Raw genomic sequence first — 17,118 nt, 5'->3', positions numbered from 1 at the left:
CTGTTTCCAAATAAAATATAAAATAGGTCTGGGAGTATAGCCCAGAGGTAGAAAAAAAAATCCCCTGGCTTCCATCCCCAGTACCACAAAAATAAATAAATAAATAAATAAATAAATAAATAAATAAAAGAATAAAAGGTAGACGTGGTGGCACACGCTTGTAATCCCAGCATACAGGAGGCAGAGACCAGAGAATCGTGGTTTGTGGACAGCCTCAGCTACTTAGAGAGGCCCTTCGCAACTCAGTGAGACCCTGTTTCAAAAAATTAGGGCTGGGGGGGTATAGCTCGGAGGTACAATGCCTCTGGGTTCCATCCCTAGTGCTGCAAAAATATAAAAAGATTTAAAAATAGGGCTGGGGGTGTACTTTGAAGGTAGAATGCCCCTAGGTTCCATCCCCAGTACCACAATAAATAAATAAATAAATAAATAAATAAATAAATAGATAACTTATTGCATAGAGTGTCCAGCACCTCACTTGAAAATGTGAGAGTCCCGAAGATAAATTTGTTGTTCTTGGCTTTTGACTCTAAGCCAAAAAAGGCATTGTGGGTGGTGGGGGGATCATTTTTAACATCCTGTTAGATAGATTTTAGAAGAATATCAATCAAATTTTCGGGAATGTACTTTTTATTGTGTGCCTTGGCCGCCCCCTTCCCCACACACATGCTCTTTATTTAATCCACCAAGGTCTGCTTACTGCAAGACCAGTTCCGTTCATTTGTTCTACAAGCTGAAAGGGAAGCTGTTATTGTTCATTCCTTTTGGAAAGAGTATTCTGTCAAATGGACAAGGGAGACAGGACAGTCTTGAGTAAATAAGCAGTCACACGAAGGTCACAGCTAGACATGCATGAGCTGACTCTAGAGAAGAATTGGCTTAGAACTGGCTAAGTTCATAGGGCATTTTTGTAGCGTGTCAGTGCAGCTCAGCTACCTCTCCTGAATTCTCGTTTCGAGCATCAGCTTTAGGGAGCCAGCTAGAGATGAGCAGGTGGGCAGGACTGGGACTGCCCTGGAGCACCTGCAGGAAGAGGGCCCCTGGGAACAGAAATAGCTGCAGGAAGAGAGGTGGGAGGGTGGTCTCACTTAGACCCCAACCCATTGTCCAAAGTTTCCAACAAGTAGAAAATAGTAGACGCAAAAAGAGACAGTGACCTCCTCGAATGCATGTGCGCTGGGGGAAAGGATTCCAGACTGAAGAAGCTCACCATGTGGAAGACTGCACGCAGTTTTCTACTCTCAGAAACAGACTGCTCTGGACCCTGCTGTCTCCGGAGCATAACTTCTTTGTTTGTTCCATTTCTTACCTGAGGAAAGGAACCCTTTCTGAACCTTCTCTCCTGAACATAACCTAACCTTTTTCTGGAACATAACCTGACCCTTTCTCTGGAACATAACCCCCTTTATTATGACCTTCTTTTATAAATTGGCCCCATGACCCTAAATAAACTTTTTAGATTTCCTTATTGCTTTCTGTTTGAAATCATTCTCTTGGGAGAAGCAAGATCACCACCCTATAATATTTATTTGTAGGCAAAGATTATCACCCTGTAACAACTCTACTTGCTTCTTCTAATATGTTCTGATCTGAGACATGCTGAGCCTGACCTGTGCCCAGCCCCCAGGGAGCCACTCCCCAGGGTCACTGACCCCAGCCTGAGCTCAGCTAGCTTGAGGGAAGCAACTTTGGGTCTGAAGTCCCTTCCAAACATCTCAGTCACAAGTCCTCTCCTATCTAAGGGACACTAAGAGAAAGGGTTCTGGGACTATTTCTCTGAATTTAGTTCACACAGATAGGAAAGGGAGCAAAAGATTACTCCCCTGTGAACGGCCAGATGAGGAATCCATTTCTGGTGTCTTCATTACCCAAGGCTCTCCAAAGTTTTCTATCTCACAATATATCACAAAAAAAGAATGTCCTTTAGGTTTACTGGAAAAACACAAATTCCTGCTTTCAAATAGGAGTAGGAACTCTGCCTACTAGAGTGAAACTATTGCTTTTCTTGATGTCTTATGAACCAATTAAAAGATAAAAGCATACTTGTTATCAAAACATTAAAATGCCATAATAACCAATGACTGTGAACTACATTTTTAAGCACAAAACAATCATTAAGATGTCTCATCACAAAATAAATAAGGAAATTGATTGACAGTTAATACAAATATTAGGGAAAAACGTTCACTAGATGACTTTTGCAAAAGCATCATATTCTTCTTGAGCTAACACATCTCTAAATTTTTAAACAAAAATATAAGTCAGAGTCAGGCATGGCAGCACACACCTATTATCCCAGTACTTGGGGGGCTGAAACAGGAGGATCTCAGGTTCAAGGACAGCCTCAGCAAGTAGCAAGATTCTCAGCAACTTAGTGAGATCCTATTTCAAAACAAAAACAAATTAAAAATATGGCTGGGGGTATACTTTGGAAATAAGATGTCCCCAGGTTTAATCTCTGTACCACACATAAAAAAAAAAAAGAAAAGAAAAGAAAAGAAAAGAAAGAGCACTTGAGATTAAATTACATCATGTAAACCTTGTCAGGTATTATTGAAGCACCATAGCATTAAACAAGTAACTGTGATTTGTGTTTAATGTTTAATTATTTAATTACTCATAGACAAGAGCTTTTCAAAACCTATATCTTCTGCTCCAACCCTACTGATTAGCAAGCAGGGATGTGGCACAGAGACAGCACAGTAACCGAGGATGAGACCCAGCGATTGCCAGGACTGCGAACCTATTGCTCCAGTACTATCAGGCATCTGTTTTCAAGTTATTTTAAGTGCCAAAATTTACAGTGATAATATTATAATAGCAATATTAACTTATTTTTGCATCCCAGGAACTCAGTCTATGATGGTGATTTCTGTCTTTGGTTTTGTCTTTGGTTAAATAGTAATTATTTTAAACATTTGGTCATTTTTGCATTGGTCCAACATAAATATTTGGCAAGCCTTTAGTTTCATTCCTTCGTCCATTCATAGCTGTTCCTCTTATAATCCTGACTCTTTGATCCAGGACTCCAAATTCTAAGGTTCCAACTCTGCAAATTCACTTTTTCTGTAAAGAGCTTCCATAAGTTAAATCAGGTCGCCCTGGCATGGCTCCAAATCAAAATGAACAAACAAATACACTGGAGAAAATGTTTCCCTAAGAAATAACAATAGCACCATTGTACCACTTTATGGCTTTCTCGGGATTTATATAAACATTGTCTCTAGTCCCCTATTTTCAGCCTTCTGAATCTATCATTTAACTGAAAAAGAAGAGGAAAATAGTTCATTTTGGCTTAACTACCAAAAATATACTTAAATATGGACTTTTTTAAAAGTTCAACTTTTTTTTTTTTACTTTTATTGGTACATCTTAATTATGCAGTATGGTGGGTTTTCTTGTGGAATATTAGCAATACATAAAAACACAATTTGATCAATTTTACTATTTCCCCTCCTCCCTAATGGTCATCCCAGAAGGAACGGCCTGGAACCTTGCTCAGAAGAAGACCAGGAGTGTTTTGCCTCTCCTCACCATGACCCCACATCCTGTTGGGTGTGTTGTAAACAAAGGAGCCATTTGTCCTGTCCTCTGCTCTGAGCATTCCCCAAATAAGGATTTTTTTTAAATCATCCCCAGACCTTTTACTTCTGGACAGTCCCATGCCCTTCTCCTTATTTGATTTCTTTCAGTTAAGTATTAATGTTCTTTTGAGATCATTTTATTTTACAAAAGTTGTAAAATTATCATCTTACCTTCATGTTTGGGAAAACACTCAGGGCAGAAAGAAGGAGGAAACCTTCCCCTGTAAGGGCCGGATAAGCTTTCAACAGCAGGAAGAGCCCAGCAGGCTGTCTCCCCTCTGCCACTCCCTGCCCTGGACTGTCTTGGCTCTCATTTATAGAGCAAGTGGTCTTGGGACAGAGTTCCCACTCCAGCTGATCCTCCAGGGACGTGAAGAGCCTGCTTCTATACTTAATCTGTGCCTTGAAGCCAGATGCTTCTTATCAATTACCCAGACCTTAGCAACAGCCAGCTGGGACTGCTTGGAAGTTACAGATATGTTTCTGAGAAAAATATCTGTAAATCAGTTAAGACAGCAAATGTTCTCAGTTCAGTGTTAAAGTGATTTCCAACCAAAGGGGATTCTGTGTAAGGCAAGGGATAAGCCTTCTTTCTGTTTCAATCCACTAAACTGAGCAGATGTTTTCGTGATGCTTTCCAAGAGGGTTATAAACAAGACTTTGAGATTAAACACTTGGGAGAAAAGATCTTGTCTTAGTCCATTTTCTGTTGCTTTAACAAAATACCTGAGGCTGGGTCATTTACGAAAAGTTGGAGTTTATTTTGGCTCACCATTCCGGGGACTGGGAAGGCCCATAGTGTGGCTCCAGCATCTGCCTGGCATCTGGGGAGTGCCTTCTTCCTACATCATCACATGGTGGAAGGCATTACACAGTGAGACACAGCAGGATTGCTGACAAGTTTCTCTTCCTCATAAAACCATGAATGCTGTCCTGAAGGCCTCACACTTAAGACCTCCTAACCCTAATTCCCTCCTGAAGGCCTCACCTCCAAATCTCTAGCATATGTATGACTTCATGGATTATATTTCCAACACATAAACTTTTGGGGACACAGTCCAACTACCGTCATTCTTGCACATTCCCATCTCCACATCTTTGCTCTCACAGGAGATCATTTCTTCTGTCTGGAATCCCAACAGAGGCACCATTAGAACAAAGTCTTTAAATATAGGTGTGGGCCATGGTGTGGGAACCGGCATAAGATGTGTGGCCTTATTCAAAGGTCAAAGGAAGCCTCGTGTCGTGGCACATACCTGCTATTCCAGTACTTGGGACGCTGAAACAGGAGGATGGCAGGTTTGTGGCCAGCCTCGGCCAATTAGTGAGGCTCTCAGCAACTTAATGAAGCTCTGTTTCAAAATAAAAAATAAAATAGGGCTGATGGTGCAGCTTCAAGGTAGAACGCTCCTGGGTTCTATCCCCAGTACTTCCCAAGAGAAAGAATAAAAGGATCCAATGGAGCCGGGCGTCATAGTACATGCCTCTATTTCCAGTACTTGAGAGGATGAAACAAGACAATCACCAGCACATGGTAACTTTTAAAGACTGTTTCAAACTCATAAATTTAAAAGGTGCTGGAGGAGTAGCTTGGAGGTAGAATGCCCCTGGGTTCACTCCCTAGTTACACACACACACACACACACACACACACACACACACACACAAGAGTAAGGAAGGAAATAGTCAAAGAAGAAGAGGTGAATCATGTAGCATATAACTGCAAATGCAGATCTCTTTGGAAGTTGTGGGGTTGCAGATGAGCCACCGGCATGACGTTATATCATAAAAATCTCAGAAGTGGATGAACCTCATAGAGACTGATCACAATGAAGCATAAAACTCAGGGAACGAGAAGAAAAGCCCAAAAGGAGAAAGAAGGAGTTTACAGAGAGAGGAGAAACTGAAGCAAGGCAGCCTCAGGCCAGTTGAGAAGAATTCTCTAAAGGAGAGGCCAGTCATCAAGGAGACAAAAAGCCAAAGAAAATAAATGTCAAGGGAAGACCACACCATTCTGTAACTGGACCATCGTTGGTAAACTCAGAACAGAGTTTACCATAGGATCCTAGTGTTGAAAGACACTTTAAGAAAAGATAAATTTGTGGCTAGATAAGCATAAATGTGTAAGAACAGGATTTGTAGACTTTTTTTTTATAATCCAAGGCATCTAGCTCTGAGCCGTACCCTCTCCCGTACCCTCAGCCCTTTTCATTTTTTTATTTTGAAATAGGTTCTTGCTAAGTTGCTGAGAGCCTCACTGAGTTGCTGAGACTGGCCTCTACCTGTCATCCTCCTGTCTCAGTCTCTCGAGTACTAGGATTGCAGATGTGTGCCATCTAGCCCGGCTAGGGTATGTCAGCTTCTAAACTGGCCTTTGGAGCCTGATGATTCTTTGTTGTTTGGGGCAGAGGAACTGCCCTGTGCACTAGAGGATGCTGAGCATCAGTCTTGACCGCCACCCACTAGATGCCAGTAGCACCTGTCCCAGTCATGACAATAAAAAAAAAAAAATGTCTCCAGTAGCCAGGTGTGGTGCATATGCCTATAATCCCAGTACTTGGAGACTGAGACATGAGGATCACAGGTTTGAAGCCAACTTCGGCAGCTTAGCAAAACCATCAGCAACTTAGAGAGGCCTTGTCTAAAAATAAAAAATTAAATGGGGCTAGGAATATAGCTTGGAGATAGAATACCCCTGCGTTCAATCCCCAGTACTACAATAAAACAAGTCTCCAGACACTGCCAAATGTCCTCTGGGAGCAAACCACTCCCTGCCCTGGACTGAGAACAACTAGTATATGGTCCTCCCCCCGCAAATGCTGAGCCTTAAACTCAGATGCATACTGCATTGTAAAAGAAGTGTTCTGATAGTTCTACACCAAGTGATACTTTTTTAACTTTTTCAGTGCAGAATTCCCCAAGTTCATATGACCCCAAAATTTGTATTTCTTTTTTTTTTTTTTTTTTTTTTTTTTGCGGGTCTGGGAATGGAACCCAGGGGCTTTTGATCTCTGAGCTACAGCCCCTGCCCTATTTTTTTATTCTTTTTTTTGAAACCGGGTCTCACTGAGTTGCAGAGGGCCTCACTAAGTAGCTGAGGCTGTCCACGAACTGCGATCCTCCAGGTCTCAGCCTCCCAAATGCTGGGATTATAAGCATGCGCCACCACACCCGGCACCAAAATTTGTATTTCTAACAAAACTAGCCTGTGGTCATTCTTCAGCAAATGTCTGAGCCAATATTGAAACAGTACAAGATTTCCGCAAATTGGGAAGGGTCGGCTGGGCACAACCTTCTCGTCTCTGTAAACCACCAGCTCCTGCCCATTTGAGAGCATCCCCTGAGAACACCTCAAAAACTATGAATACCCACAGATCCGAATGAAGCTAGGCCACTATGATATCAGGATGCTGTTCTGTTCCACCGCAGGAAAATATTGGAAAACATTTTTACAAGGCTGTTTCATTTACTATTTGTTTTGCTCTGAATCATTCCAACAAGTTCAGGTGGCTCTGGGGGCTTAAGAAGGAGGAACTCACTTGGGAAGCTTAAAAACCTCCTTTTCTTTCTTGTATTGAATCTGACAAGGTCAGAACTGAACCTGACAGGAATTAGAGAAAAGAAGCAACAGCACCCCCTAGTGGCAGGCTACTCCAGGTCCGCAAGAAAAAATAGCGCAGGGCTCACCGGAGGACTTAGGTTCCCAGATCAGTGCTTTTAAGCTAATAAGTACTCCAGGTGGTATCTTGTTTTTCCACTAAAGTTCACAATGTGAATAGTTTGAGAATGAAAAATGGCTGCCAGGCAATGCTTTCTCCAAAGGAAGATATCAATAAAATACTGGTTGTTCAATGCTTTATCATCACACCTAAAAAGATACTACCCATATCTGCTGGTAGCACTGCATTAAACAGTAGGATTTGTGCATTAAACAGTATGATTTGTGCATTACTTTAAAGTAAGGTCACTAGATAAGTACTCCCTGTTAACATCCTGGGTTTTTTTTATAAGAATATTGTTTAAGGTTGAGATATTTTAAGAAATACTTACAAGGCCTCACACTCCCTTCCTGGACAAATGTCACTGTCCTTTACAACACTGGACAAGCCTTTGCCCAGGTTGCCCGGATGGCTGCAGAGGGAGACGATCAAATTACAATCAGGAGGTGATAAACGTTTTATCCTGAGGGTTTTCAAAAGTGGCTAGCGCTTGCTAAATTTAGAAGGCCCGGATTTGTTTGGGTTTCTGAATGTCATTTGGGTTTTTTGGTTACCTGCAATGTACATTGTGGCAGTAGCCTACAAGCCTAAAACTTGTTTCTTTTGGTTTAAATCAGAATTGTCAAATAGTTCTGAGAAGAAAGATGTAAAATGCAAAGATTTCAAGAGTTCTGTAACTGCACTCTGTGAAGTCCTGCAGAGGGAAGGTGAATAGCAAATGACAAGGTCATTCATTTGATCCACAATTCAAACTTGTGCTGCCCTAAAAGTTTTGCTTTTTTTCAGACCAAGAATTCAGCATGTAATATCCCTAAAATGAAAATAATCGCTTGCAGAAAATGTCAGACTATCCCATAATTTTAAGCTCTACTTCACTACATTGTCTTTAAACAGGTTCTTTAAAATATCAGATTCCACAGGCCAAGAAAAAATAAAGAATGAGTGATAGAAAGACCGCAGCAGAGCCGAGCATGGTGGCACATGCTCGTAATCCCAGCATTCGAGAGGCTGAGACTGGAGGATCATGGTTCGCAGACAGCCTCAGCTACTTAGGGAGGCCCTCTGCAACTCAGTGAGACCCTATTTCAAAATAAAGAATAAAAAATAGGGCAGGGGGTGTAGCTGAGAGGTAAACTACCCCTGGGTTCCATCCCCAGACCCACAGAAGAAAGAGAGAGAGAGAGTGAGAGTGAGAGAGAGAGAGAGAGAGAGAGAGAGAAAGAGAGAGAGGAAGGAAAGAAGGAAGGAAGGAAAGAAGGAAGGCTGCAGCAGCCTAAGCTCACATAAGTACTATAATTCATGAGTTTTTAAAAATATACACAAGAAAAATATATATACATAAGCAAAAATGAACCAAAGAAAAATTTAGGTAAAATAGCTTATCTAAAGATATTTCTTTAATGATATGCATGCTCACTGAGAACAATCAAATCAACTTGCAAATACTCAGCTCAGGAGTCCAGAGGGAATCTGCCTGATGATTATCGGAGTGATCACCCTCTCTATGACATTAGATTCTCATAGAGATAGTCACTGGCTTCCTAGAGTTACTTTAAAATGTACAGAATCTAAAATGAAAATGCACCAATTCACTGCAGGATAAAGAGCCTAGCTGAGTACAGTGGTGTGGAGCCCGTAACCCCAGCTGCTTGGGAAAGTAAAACAGAAGGATCTCTAGTTCAAGGCCATTTTGATTTCATCCCCCCAAAAGTATCAAGAATCTTTTCTTTAGATTGAAATTATAGCAGACATAGTGGTGCACACTTGTAATCCCAGTACTTGAGAGGCTGAGATTGGAGGATCGCAGGTTCTCGCCCAGCTTCAGCTACTTAGTGAGGCTCTCTGCAACTTAGTGAGACCCTGTTTCAAAATAAAGAATAAAAAATAGGACTGGTGGTGTAGCTTGGTAAAATGCCCCTGGGTTCAAACCCCAGTAACTCAGAAAAAAAAAAAGAGAAAAATATTTATATCATCTGGCACTGTGACACTGATGGTACAGCTCACACAAATCAGAAGATTGAGTTGGCAATTGCATATATTATAACAGATTTAGCAAAGGGTGAAACAAATTATGTAAATAAAAACCTTTCAAAATGTATGGCCCAATGCTAGGTGCAAAAGAGGGCAACTCGCTTATAAACAGGAGAACTCTATAAAACATTTAGCCCTTAATGTAGAGTCAATAGAGGTTAGTGGCATCCTCCTCTTTCATTAAATCGTCAATGAAGAAATATCAAATGGGAAGTAGAATTTCAAAACTGTCCAAACACAGAAAGTAACCTCTTCATCCACAAGGGAAATTGAGCGAGACAGCTGGAGTGCATAAAACAGGACTATGAAAATGAACATACTTGATGTTTTACCTAAAGTGTATCTAAAACTGCCACCTCACTTTCTTCTCCCACACACAGGCTCTGTGTGTCCAGAGACAGACCCAAACATAGGTTTAGATATCGATAATATCTGTATATGGTATCATAGATATCTTAATGTTTTAAATTTTTTGAGCTGTATACTTAATAGTAAAGCCGGTGTGGTGGCACAAACTTGTAATCCCAACATTCGGGAAGCAGAAAAAGGAGGATGGCAAGCCGGGCGTGGTGGCGCACGCTTGTAATCCCCGCGCTTGGGAGACTGAGACAGGAGGATCGCACAGGTTCAAAGCCAGCCTCAGCTACTTACTGAGGCTCTCAACAACTTAGTGAGACCCTGTTTCCAAATAAAATGTTAAATAGGTCTGGGAGTGTAGCCCAGAGGTAGAAAGCCCCGGGTTCCACCCCCAGTACCACAAAAAAAAAAAAAAAAGAGAAAGGAGGATGGCAGTTCGTCATCCTGTACTAAATGATACCCTGTTCCAAAATAAAGAAGCCAGGCGTGGTGGTACACACTTGTAATCCAAGCATTTGGGAGGAGGAGACCAGAAGATCACAGTTCACGAACATCCTCAGCTACTTAGGCCCTCCGCAACTGTTTCAAAATAAAGAATAAAAAATAGAGCAGATGGTGTAGCTCAGAGGTCGAATGTCCCTGGTTCCATCCCCAGACCCACAAAAAGAAAAAGAAAAAATAGAAGAAAACAAAGAAAGAAAAAATAGGGCTGGAGATGTTGCTCAGAGGTAAAAGTCCTTAGGTTCCATCTCTCCAGTACCACACACACACACAAAAACAAAATAGATCTACCATTTGATCCAACTATTCCACCTTTGCATATATAGCCAAAGAGAATTAGCATACCAAGGAGATACCTGCTCATCCATGTATATTGTGGCACTATCCTCATTGGGTAAGATATAGGCTATCAAGAGATGAATAGATAAAGAAAATATGAAATTTATATACACACACGTACACACACATACACATAAATATACACACAATGGAGAATTATAGAGCCACAAAGAATTAAATCCTGTCATTTGCAACAAAATGGGTGGAAATGAAGGACATTATGTTGTTAAATGAAATAAGCCACACACAAATATCATATGTTCTCTTTCATATGTGGAAGCTAAAAATAAAAAATCAACCCAAAAGTAGAATAGTAATTATTGAAGGAGGGGAGGGTCGAAAATGGGACAGTGGGTTTGATCAGTGCACACTATATGCATGTACGGAAATATCACATTGAACCTCATTAATGTGTACAATTAATATGGGTTAATAAAAAATTAAATTCCTCCTTAAGATCTCACATTGATTTATTTATCCACTTAACAAGCATGTCTTCTATGTGACCTATGCTAATTCCTGGGAAACAGCTGTCTGCCATTTTTTGGGTTAAGAATTTTTGTATACCTTCTGTCTAAACTGCCCTTACTAATTATCCCCATTTCTCACTCCCTCTCAGCATTTATGCGATCATGTTAAATCCGATCCACCTATTTTCCACCTGGACACTGTAACTGCTCTTACTTTAAACTCAGAACCATGAACCTCAAGTAGATCTTTAAGTGACAATACCAGTCTACTGCCTAATCCGTCCAGTGGTTCCTTATGACTATGTCACACTTTCTTTTTGAAATATCTTCCCACAAACTCACACTCTGGGAATAATCTTTCCTCTACATCACTGAACAAAGCAAAAAGAAAGCAAGAACTCCCACCGGTTCCCCTGACCTCCTGCACATACATCACCTTCCCTCGGTGGTAATGGATCACTTTAACAGATATGTCTCTATAAACCCTTCAGCTTGCCTTTAAGGATAAGTATAAACGACTGTCCTTAGGAGCCACGGGCAGGCTCATGCAGTTCCTAGTCATCTTGCTGGCAATCTGGTCTCTGGTGTCTTGAGGACACTGGGATGAACATGGAGATGGATGAGGTAATGCTGCCAAGATTTTAAGAAACAGGGTTCTCTTTCAGCTCACGAGGCTTAGGAGAATCAGTACTGAGTTTAGCTGTTACATGCCTGTCCCCAGTGACATTCCTCTCTCATCCATCTTGTCATGAAGTTTTCTCCATGGGTTTTGCTTTAATACTGATTATGATGCTAAGGACAAGTGACCAAGTATGATGGTGAAAGTTGATGAGTATAACTTAAACTGAAAGAATTAAAAATTTATGCTGAAAGACTTGTGGGTAACTATGCCACACTTTACCTTTCCCCTCCTGTATCTACTATCTATTGTCCCACAGTTAGTGTGTGTGTGTGTGTGTGTGTGTGTGTGTGTGTGTGTGTGTGTGTGTTTACTGGAAATTGAACCCAGAGGTAGTCTACCTCCAATCTACGCCCTCTGCCCTTTATTATATATTTTATTTTTTTATTTTAACAGGGTCTCACTAAGGTGCTGAGAATGGCCTCAAACCTGTAATCCTCCTGTCTCAGCTTCCCAAGTACTGAGATCACATTCACCCACTCATTGGCATCTGTGTCCAAACATTCACCCCTGTTTTTTATTATCATAGGTGAAGGCTACATACTCCTACCTGGGGAAAATTTCCTCATTTGTCTGCTAGATCCCATCTTGTGAACTCACAATTAAATCCTGAAAAGCCAGCCCTCATCTTATTAAAAAGTCTGATTAAGCCGGGCGTGGTGGTGCACGCTTGTAATCCCCGCGCTTGGGAGGCGGAGACAGGAGGATCGCTCAGGTTCGAAGCCAGCCGTGCTGGCTTAAGAGACCCTGTTTCCAAAAATAAAAAATAGATCTGGGAGTGTAGCCCGGAGGTAGAAGGGCTTCCAGGAACCCCAGTACCACCAAAAAAAAAAAAGTCTGATTAAGAACAACTCTCACTCAGTGAGATCACATCCCACCCCTTTCACAATTACACTTTATGCAACAGAGAGATTATGTGTCTTTCCTCCCAGCAGAGATACTTACGTGTTTTCCTGAATGAGCTGCTCTTCTAAGACTCTGTGATGCTCTGCATTTGGGCCCATAGTAGTTGCTCAGAGCATTTTACAGAATGACTAATACTTGTAGACACAACCCCATATCTCAGGACTAAAACTCCAGGAAGAGAGTTTCTAGCGCTTTCAAAAAAAAATCTTCACCTAGTGTTCGATCCTTTTGTGATGAATGCCCCCAGTAAAATACTGTAAAATATATTGATGAGACTCATTCCAAGAAAATAAAGCTTCTTATACTTTATAATACAATAGGTTTCCCGCACCTTCTGCTGGAGGACTTTTTTATACTCACAGAATCAGCAAGTGCTCTGCTGAGTGATTACCTTAGGTACCCTCCTAATTCAAAAAGATAAAGTTGACCTTCTCTTCACTCTAAGTCCTTTCAACAAGAATATAAAGAAAAAATATGCTGCCTATAACTGAAACTGGGTTTTAAAAGCATTTTATATTCCATCTGAGAGCAGTCTTCAAGAAAATATTTGGAAAGAATACCACAAATGAATTAAACTGCTAAATAATGAAAGGTGCCATTGAGTCCATTTTAGGATACATTAAAGCTGTGGATCATGAGTTGGTAGCAACACTAATTCACGGAAAAGAGATTTTTATGCACCCCAGCCTTTATCTTCTGCCTTTTCTTTTTCATTTCTCTTGAAAAAAAAATTCTCCCATACCAATTTTCAGGCATAATTTTCAGATACTCCTGACCTAATTTTTTCTCTCACAAGGCCTCAAATTATAGCCTTCACAATTTATCCTTTGCTTCAAACAATTCATCTCCAAGTTGGGAAACATAAAAGTATTTTACTTTAAGTGAATATTTACTATGTGGAGAAAAGAGAGGTAAAGAAAAGGCATAGGAAAGAAATGAAGACGTGTAGTAGCCTTTTGGTCTTTGAGCAGGCAGGGCTGAGCAAGCAAGGCCAACACTCCTGCCCTCAAAACTCCCACAGCAACTGCGGCTTCGCCTGCAGCCCACTCTGCTGCTATGACTAACCGGGCGCCTGACTTTGCAAAGGGCTCCTTGGCTGCCACATCACTACTTCAGTCCAAGGCTGGGTAGCTCCGTCAAGTGGGTGACACGGCAGAGGCAGGTGCAGCATGCAGGCAGATTGCTGCTGGTCTCTCCTTCCAAGGTGTAGGCACTGTCCTCCCAAGAAGCAAGATATGTTCCTTCTGAAAGAACACTGTGACACGTATGAAGAGACATACTCCTGCATGGGCCCTTTGCTTCGCCGTTAAGGATAAGTATAAATGAATGTGCTTCAGAGGCAGTGCTCAGCACTGGCAGTTCCAGAGTTATCTTGCTGGCAGTCGGTTTTCTCCAGAGCCTATTAGGCATCTGATACTGAGCATCTGCCAAGTAAACAGAATTTAAAGGCCTAAAAGACTTTTTGGTGAAAAAAAATGAACAGATATGGCAGTATTAGAGGCTGAGGTAGTATTATCATAGGCTACCTATTGCATGGTACAGCAAATGGCATGCTCTCAGACCAAGGTGAACTGGATGACCTCCCACAGACTGATGGCCATGGCCATGGGCTTGGCTGGGTGGTGATCCATCCCTGATACTGTGAGCCAGTGGTTGATACTGTAACGTGGGCACAAAGTAACTGACATCATGTATAAGGAGACCCTTAAATAGTAAAGGAAGATTTTAAAGATGATCTGAGTCTATTTTTGTTGCTAAAATAAAACACCTGAGACTGTGTGATTTATAAAGAAAAGAGGCGTATTTATCTAACAAGTCTGGAACTTCAAGAGCACAGTGCCAATATCTGCTCATCTTCTGGTGAGGACCACATGCTGCTTCACACATGGCAAGAAAGGAAGAAAGAAAGAAAGAAAGAAAGAAAGAAAGAAAGAAAGAAAGAAAGAAAGAAAGAAAGAAAGAAAGAGCAAGCAGGAGCATATGAAAGAGAAAAGTGGGACTGAACTCCTGTAATGGTCAACCAATCCCCATAAGAAAAGCATTAATGAGGATGCCCCCCACCATGATCTAATTACCTTTTAAATGTCCCACCACCTCTTAATACCATTTCACTGAGGAATTAAACTTCAACGTGAGATTTTTGTTTGTTTGCTTTTGTTCTGTTGTGTTTTTGCAGGAGTAGAGACTGAATCCAGGGAGGGCCTTGTATATGCCAGGCAAAAGCTACCGCCGAGCTATAATCCCTAGCCCCTCTTATATTAAGTCACAGTCTTCACTAAGTGTCCAGGCTGGCCTCAAACTTGTAATCCTCCTGCTGTCTTATCCCAATCTCTGAGATTACAGATGAGTGTCACTGCAGGTGGCCCAACACAAGTTCTGATATGGGCAGATCATATTCACACTATAGCAAAGACACAGTTGGAAAAGCCTTTTTCTGAGTGCATGATCCAAAAATGTCAGAGGTTAGGTACAGCTTTTGTACTTGTCCCATGTACATTGAAGAAAATCATCTAAATGTGCTCTCATTACAAGCTGTAACCAATGGAATGATACAGAATACTCATCATACAGCCAGGCATGGTGGCCCACGCTTGAAATCCCAGGACTTGGAAGGCTAAGACAGGAGGATCGAGGTTTGCAGCCAGCTTCAGCTATGTAGTGAGGCCACTTGCAACTCAGTGAGATCCTGTTTCAAAATAAAGAATAAAAAATAGGGCTGGGGGTATAACTTGGAGGTAGAATGCCCCTTGGTTCCATCAATAAATAAATAAATAAAAATATATAAATAAATACCATCTAATTGAAGTTCTATTTTTAAGACTCTAACTTATGTTATTACTGTGTGTGTGTGTGTGTGTGTGTGTGTGTGTGTGTGTGTGTAACTGAGAATAAAACCCAGGAGCATTCCAAGCTACACCCCCAGCGCTATTTTTTATTCTTCATTTTGAAACAGGGTCTCACTGAGTTGCAAAGGGCCTCACTAAGTACCCGAGCCTCACCGCTAACCGTGATCCTCCTGTCTCAGCCTTCCAAGTACTGCGATTACAAGTGTGCACCACCATGCCCGGCTTGTTAATACTTATTTTGACAAAGCATGTTTCCATTTGAACTTAAGTACATATCTTTTTACACACCTGAGTATTTGAAGTTATGTTCTATGTTATACATTCCCCTTGTAAAACACTTAATATACTTTTTTTCTTGCCTGCACACATTGCTTGGTGTATTTCCCTCTGTATACCCACCCCTCCCTCTTCCTTCCTCCCCACACGTCAGTGACATTAGTAATGATCCTGTATGGATTTAACTTTAATTGAATGGTTCCCTTCCATAATCCTCCTCTTTTCCTTTCCATAATCCCCTTCTATTTTACTGTTTTCTCTCCTCATTCAACTGAAGACCTTTTTGCTTCCTATATTTGTACTGGCTTCCACATGCGACAGAAAACACAGGACCCTTGACTTTCTGGGACTGGTTGATCTCACTTAGCATAATACTCTCTAGTTCCCTTAATTTTCCTGCAAATGTAAATACACTTTAGAAAAGACTTGTTGACATGGAAAGCAGAAATTATAAAAAAAAAAAAACTACCTTCTTGACCGTTTTGTCTGTGACTGATCTTCGTTGAGAGAACTTCTTTTGGTCTTTCTTGCCTCTTCCAGGTGAGAAAATATATGTGATCATATCTAATCAGGTGCCTGGCAAAAATACATGTTAGCTTCACTTCCCAGGCCCACCTAGGTTACTATGAGATGTATTAAAATCCACAAGTGCTGGGCGTGGTGGCACACGCTTGTAATCCCCGCGCTTGGGAGGCTCAGACAGGAGGATTGCACAGGTTCAAAGCCAGCCTCAGCTACTTAGTGAGGCTTTCAGCAACTGAGACCCTGTTTCCACATAAAAGTATAAAATAGGTCTGGGAGTATACCCCGGAGGTAGAAAGCCCCTGGGTTCCACCCCCAGTACCACCAAAAAAAATAAAATAAAATAAAGGTTGGATGTAAGCAAAATGACATTGCACAATAAATTTAGCCTCACAGTATGGATTTCACAGAGCACTGAGTCTTTCTTTCTTTCTTTCTTTCTTTTTCTTCCTTTTGAGTAGAAACAACACATAACCACTTACATTAAAATTTTATGTCATTTTTTGTATTATAGACCATAAAGCTAAAATTATATACTATACCCTGTGTTCCCTTTTATAAAATCTGAGTTCACTACTCTTTGAATGTCAGAAACCCAAATATAGGCTTTTCTGCATACATATCTGGCATAAAAAATATGAAGAGTGAGGACAGGGGTGTGGCTCTGTGATGCTCACTTGCCTAGCACTTCTGAGGCTCTGGGATCCCCAGCACCACACACACACACACACACGTACAATAGATCTTATTTTGTACATATATGAGTAGTATTTATTTTACATGGCATCTCCCTGTTCTAGGAAAAAATATTTAAAACATATTATGAAACTCTTAAAATAACAATTGTTACCAGCATGTTACAACCATCTATATATTTTTAAATTATAT

General features: G+C 41.0%; 1 protein-coding gene across 1 annotated transcript in view; it reads right to left on the bottom strand.

The window, feature by feature from the left end:
- C7 (complement C7) overlaps positions 1–14,274 on the bottom strand; it is a gene marked incomplete at both ends in the record, with an annotated part of 76,459 nt that extends 62,185 nt beyond the window's left edge. Inside the window, 4 exons of the mRNA XM_080701629.1 lie at positions 937–1,040; positions 4,651–4,711; positions 11,498–11,599; positions 14,149–14,274. Of these exons, the coding sequence (XP_080557755.1) occupies positions 937–1,040; positions 4,651–4,711; positions 11,498–11,599; positions 14,149–14,274 (393 nt within the window). The remainder of the gene's footprint in view (positions 1–936; positions 1,041–4,650; positions 4,712–11,497; positions 11,600–14,148) is intronic.
- Between the last annotated feature and the right edge of the window lie 2,844 nt (positions 14,275–17,118).

Source organism: Muscardinus avellanarius, assembly GCF_963383645.1.
Source record: "Muscardinus avellanarius genome assembly, chromosome: 1".
NCBI classification, from domain to species: domain Eukaryota; kingdom Metazoa; phylum Chordata; class Mammalia; order Rodentia; family Gliridae; genus Muscardinus; species Muscardinus avellanarius.
The sequence above is the reverse complement of the archived record's forward strand: the minus strand, read 5'-3'. Positions and strand labels throughout refer to the sequence as shown.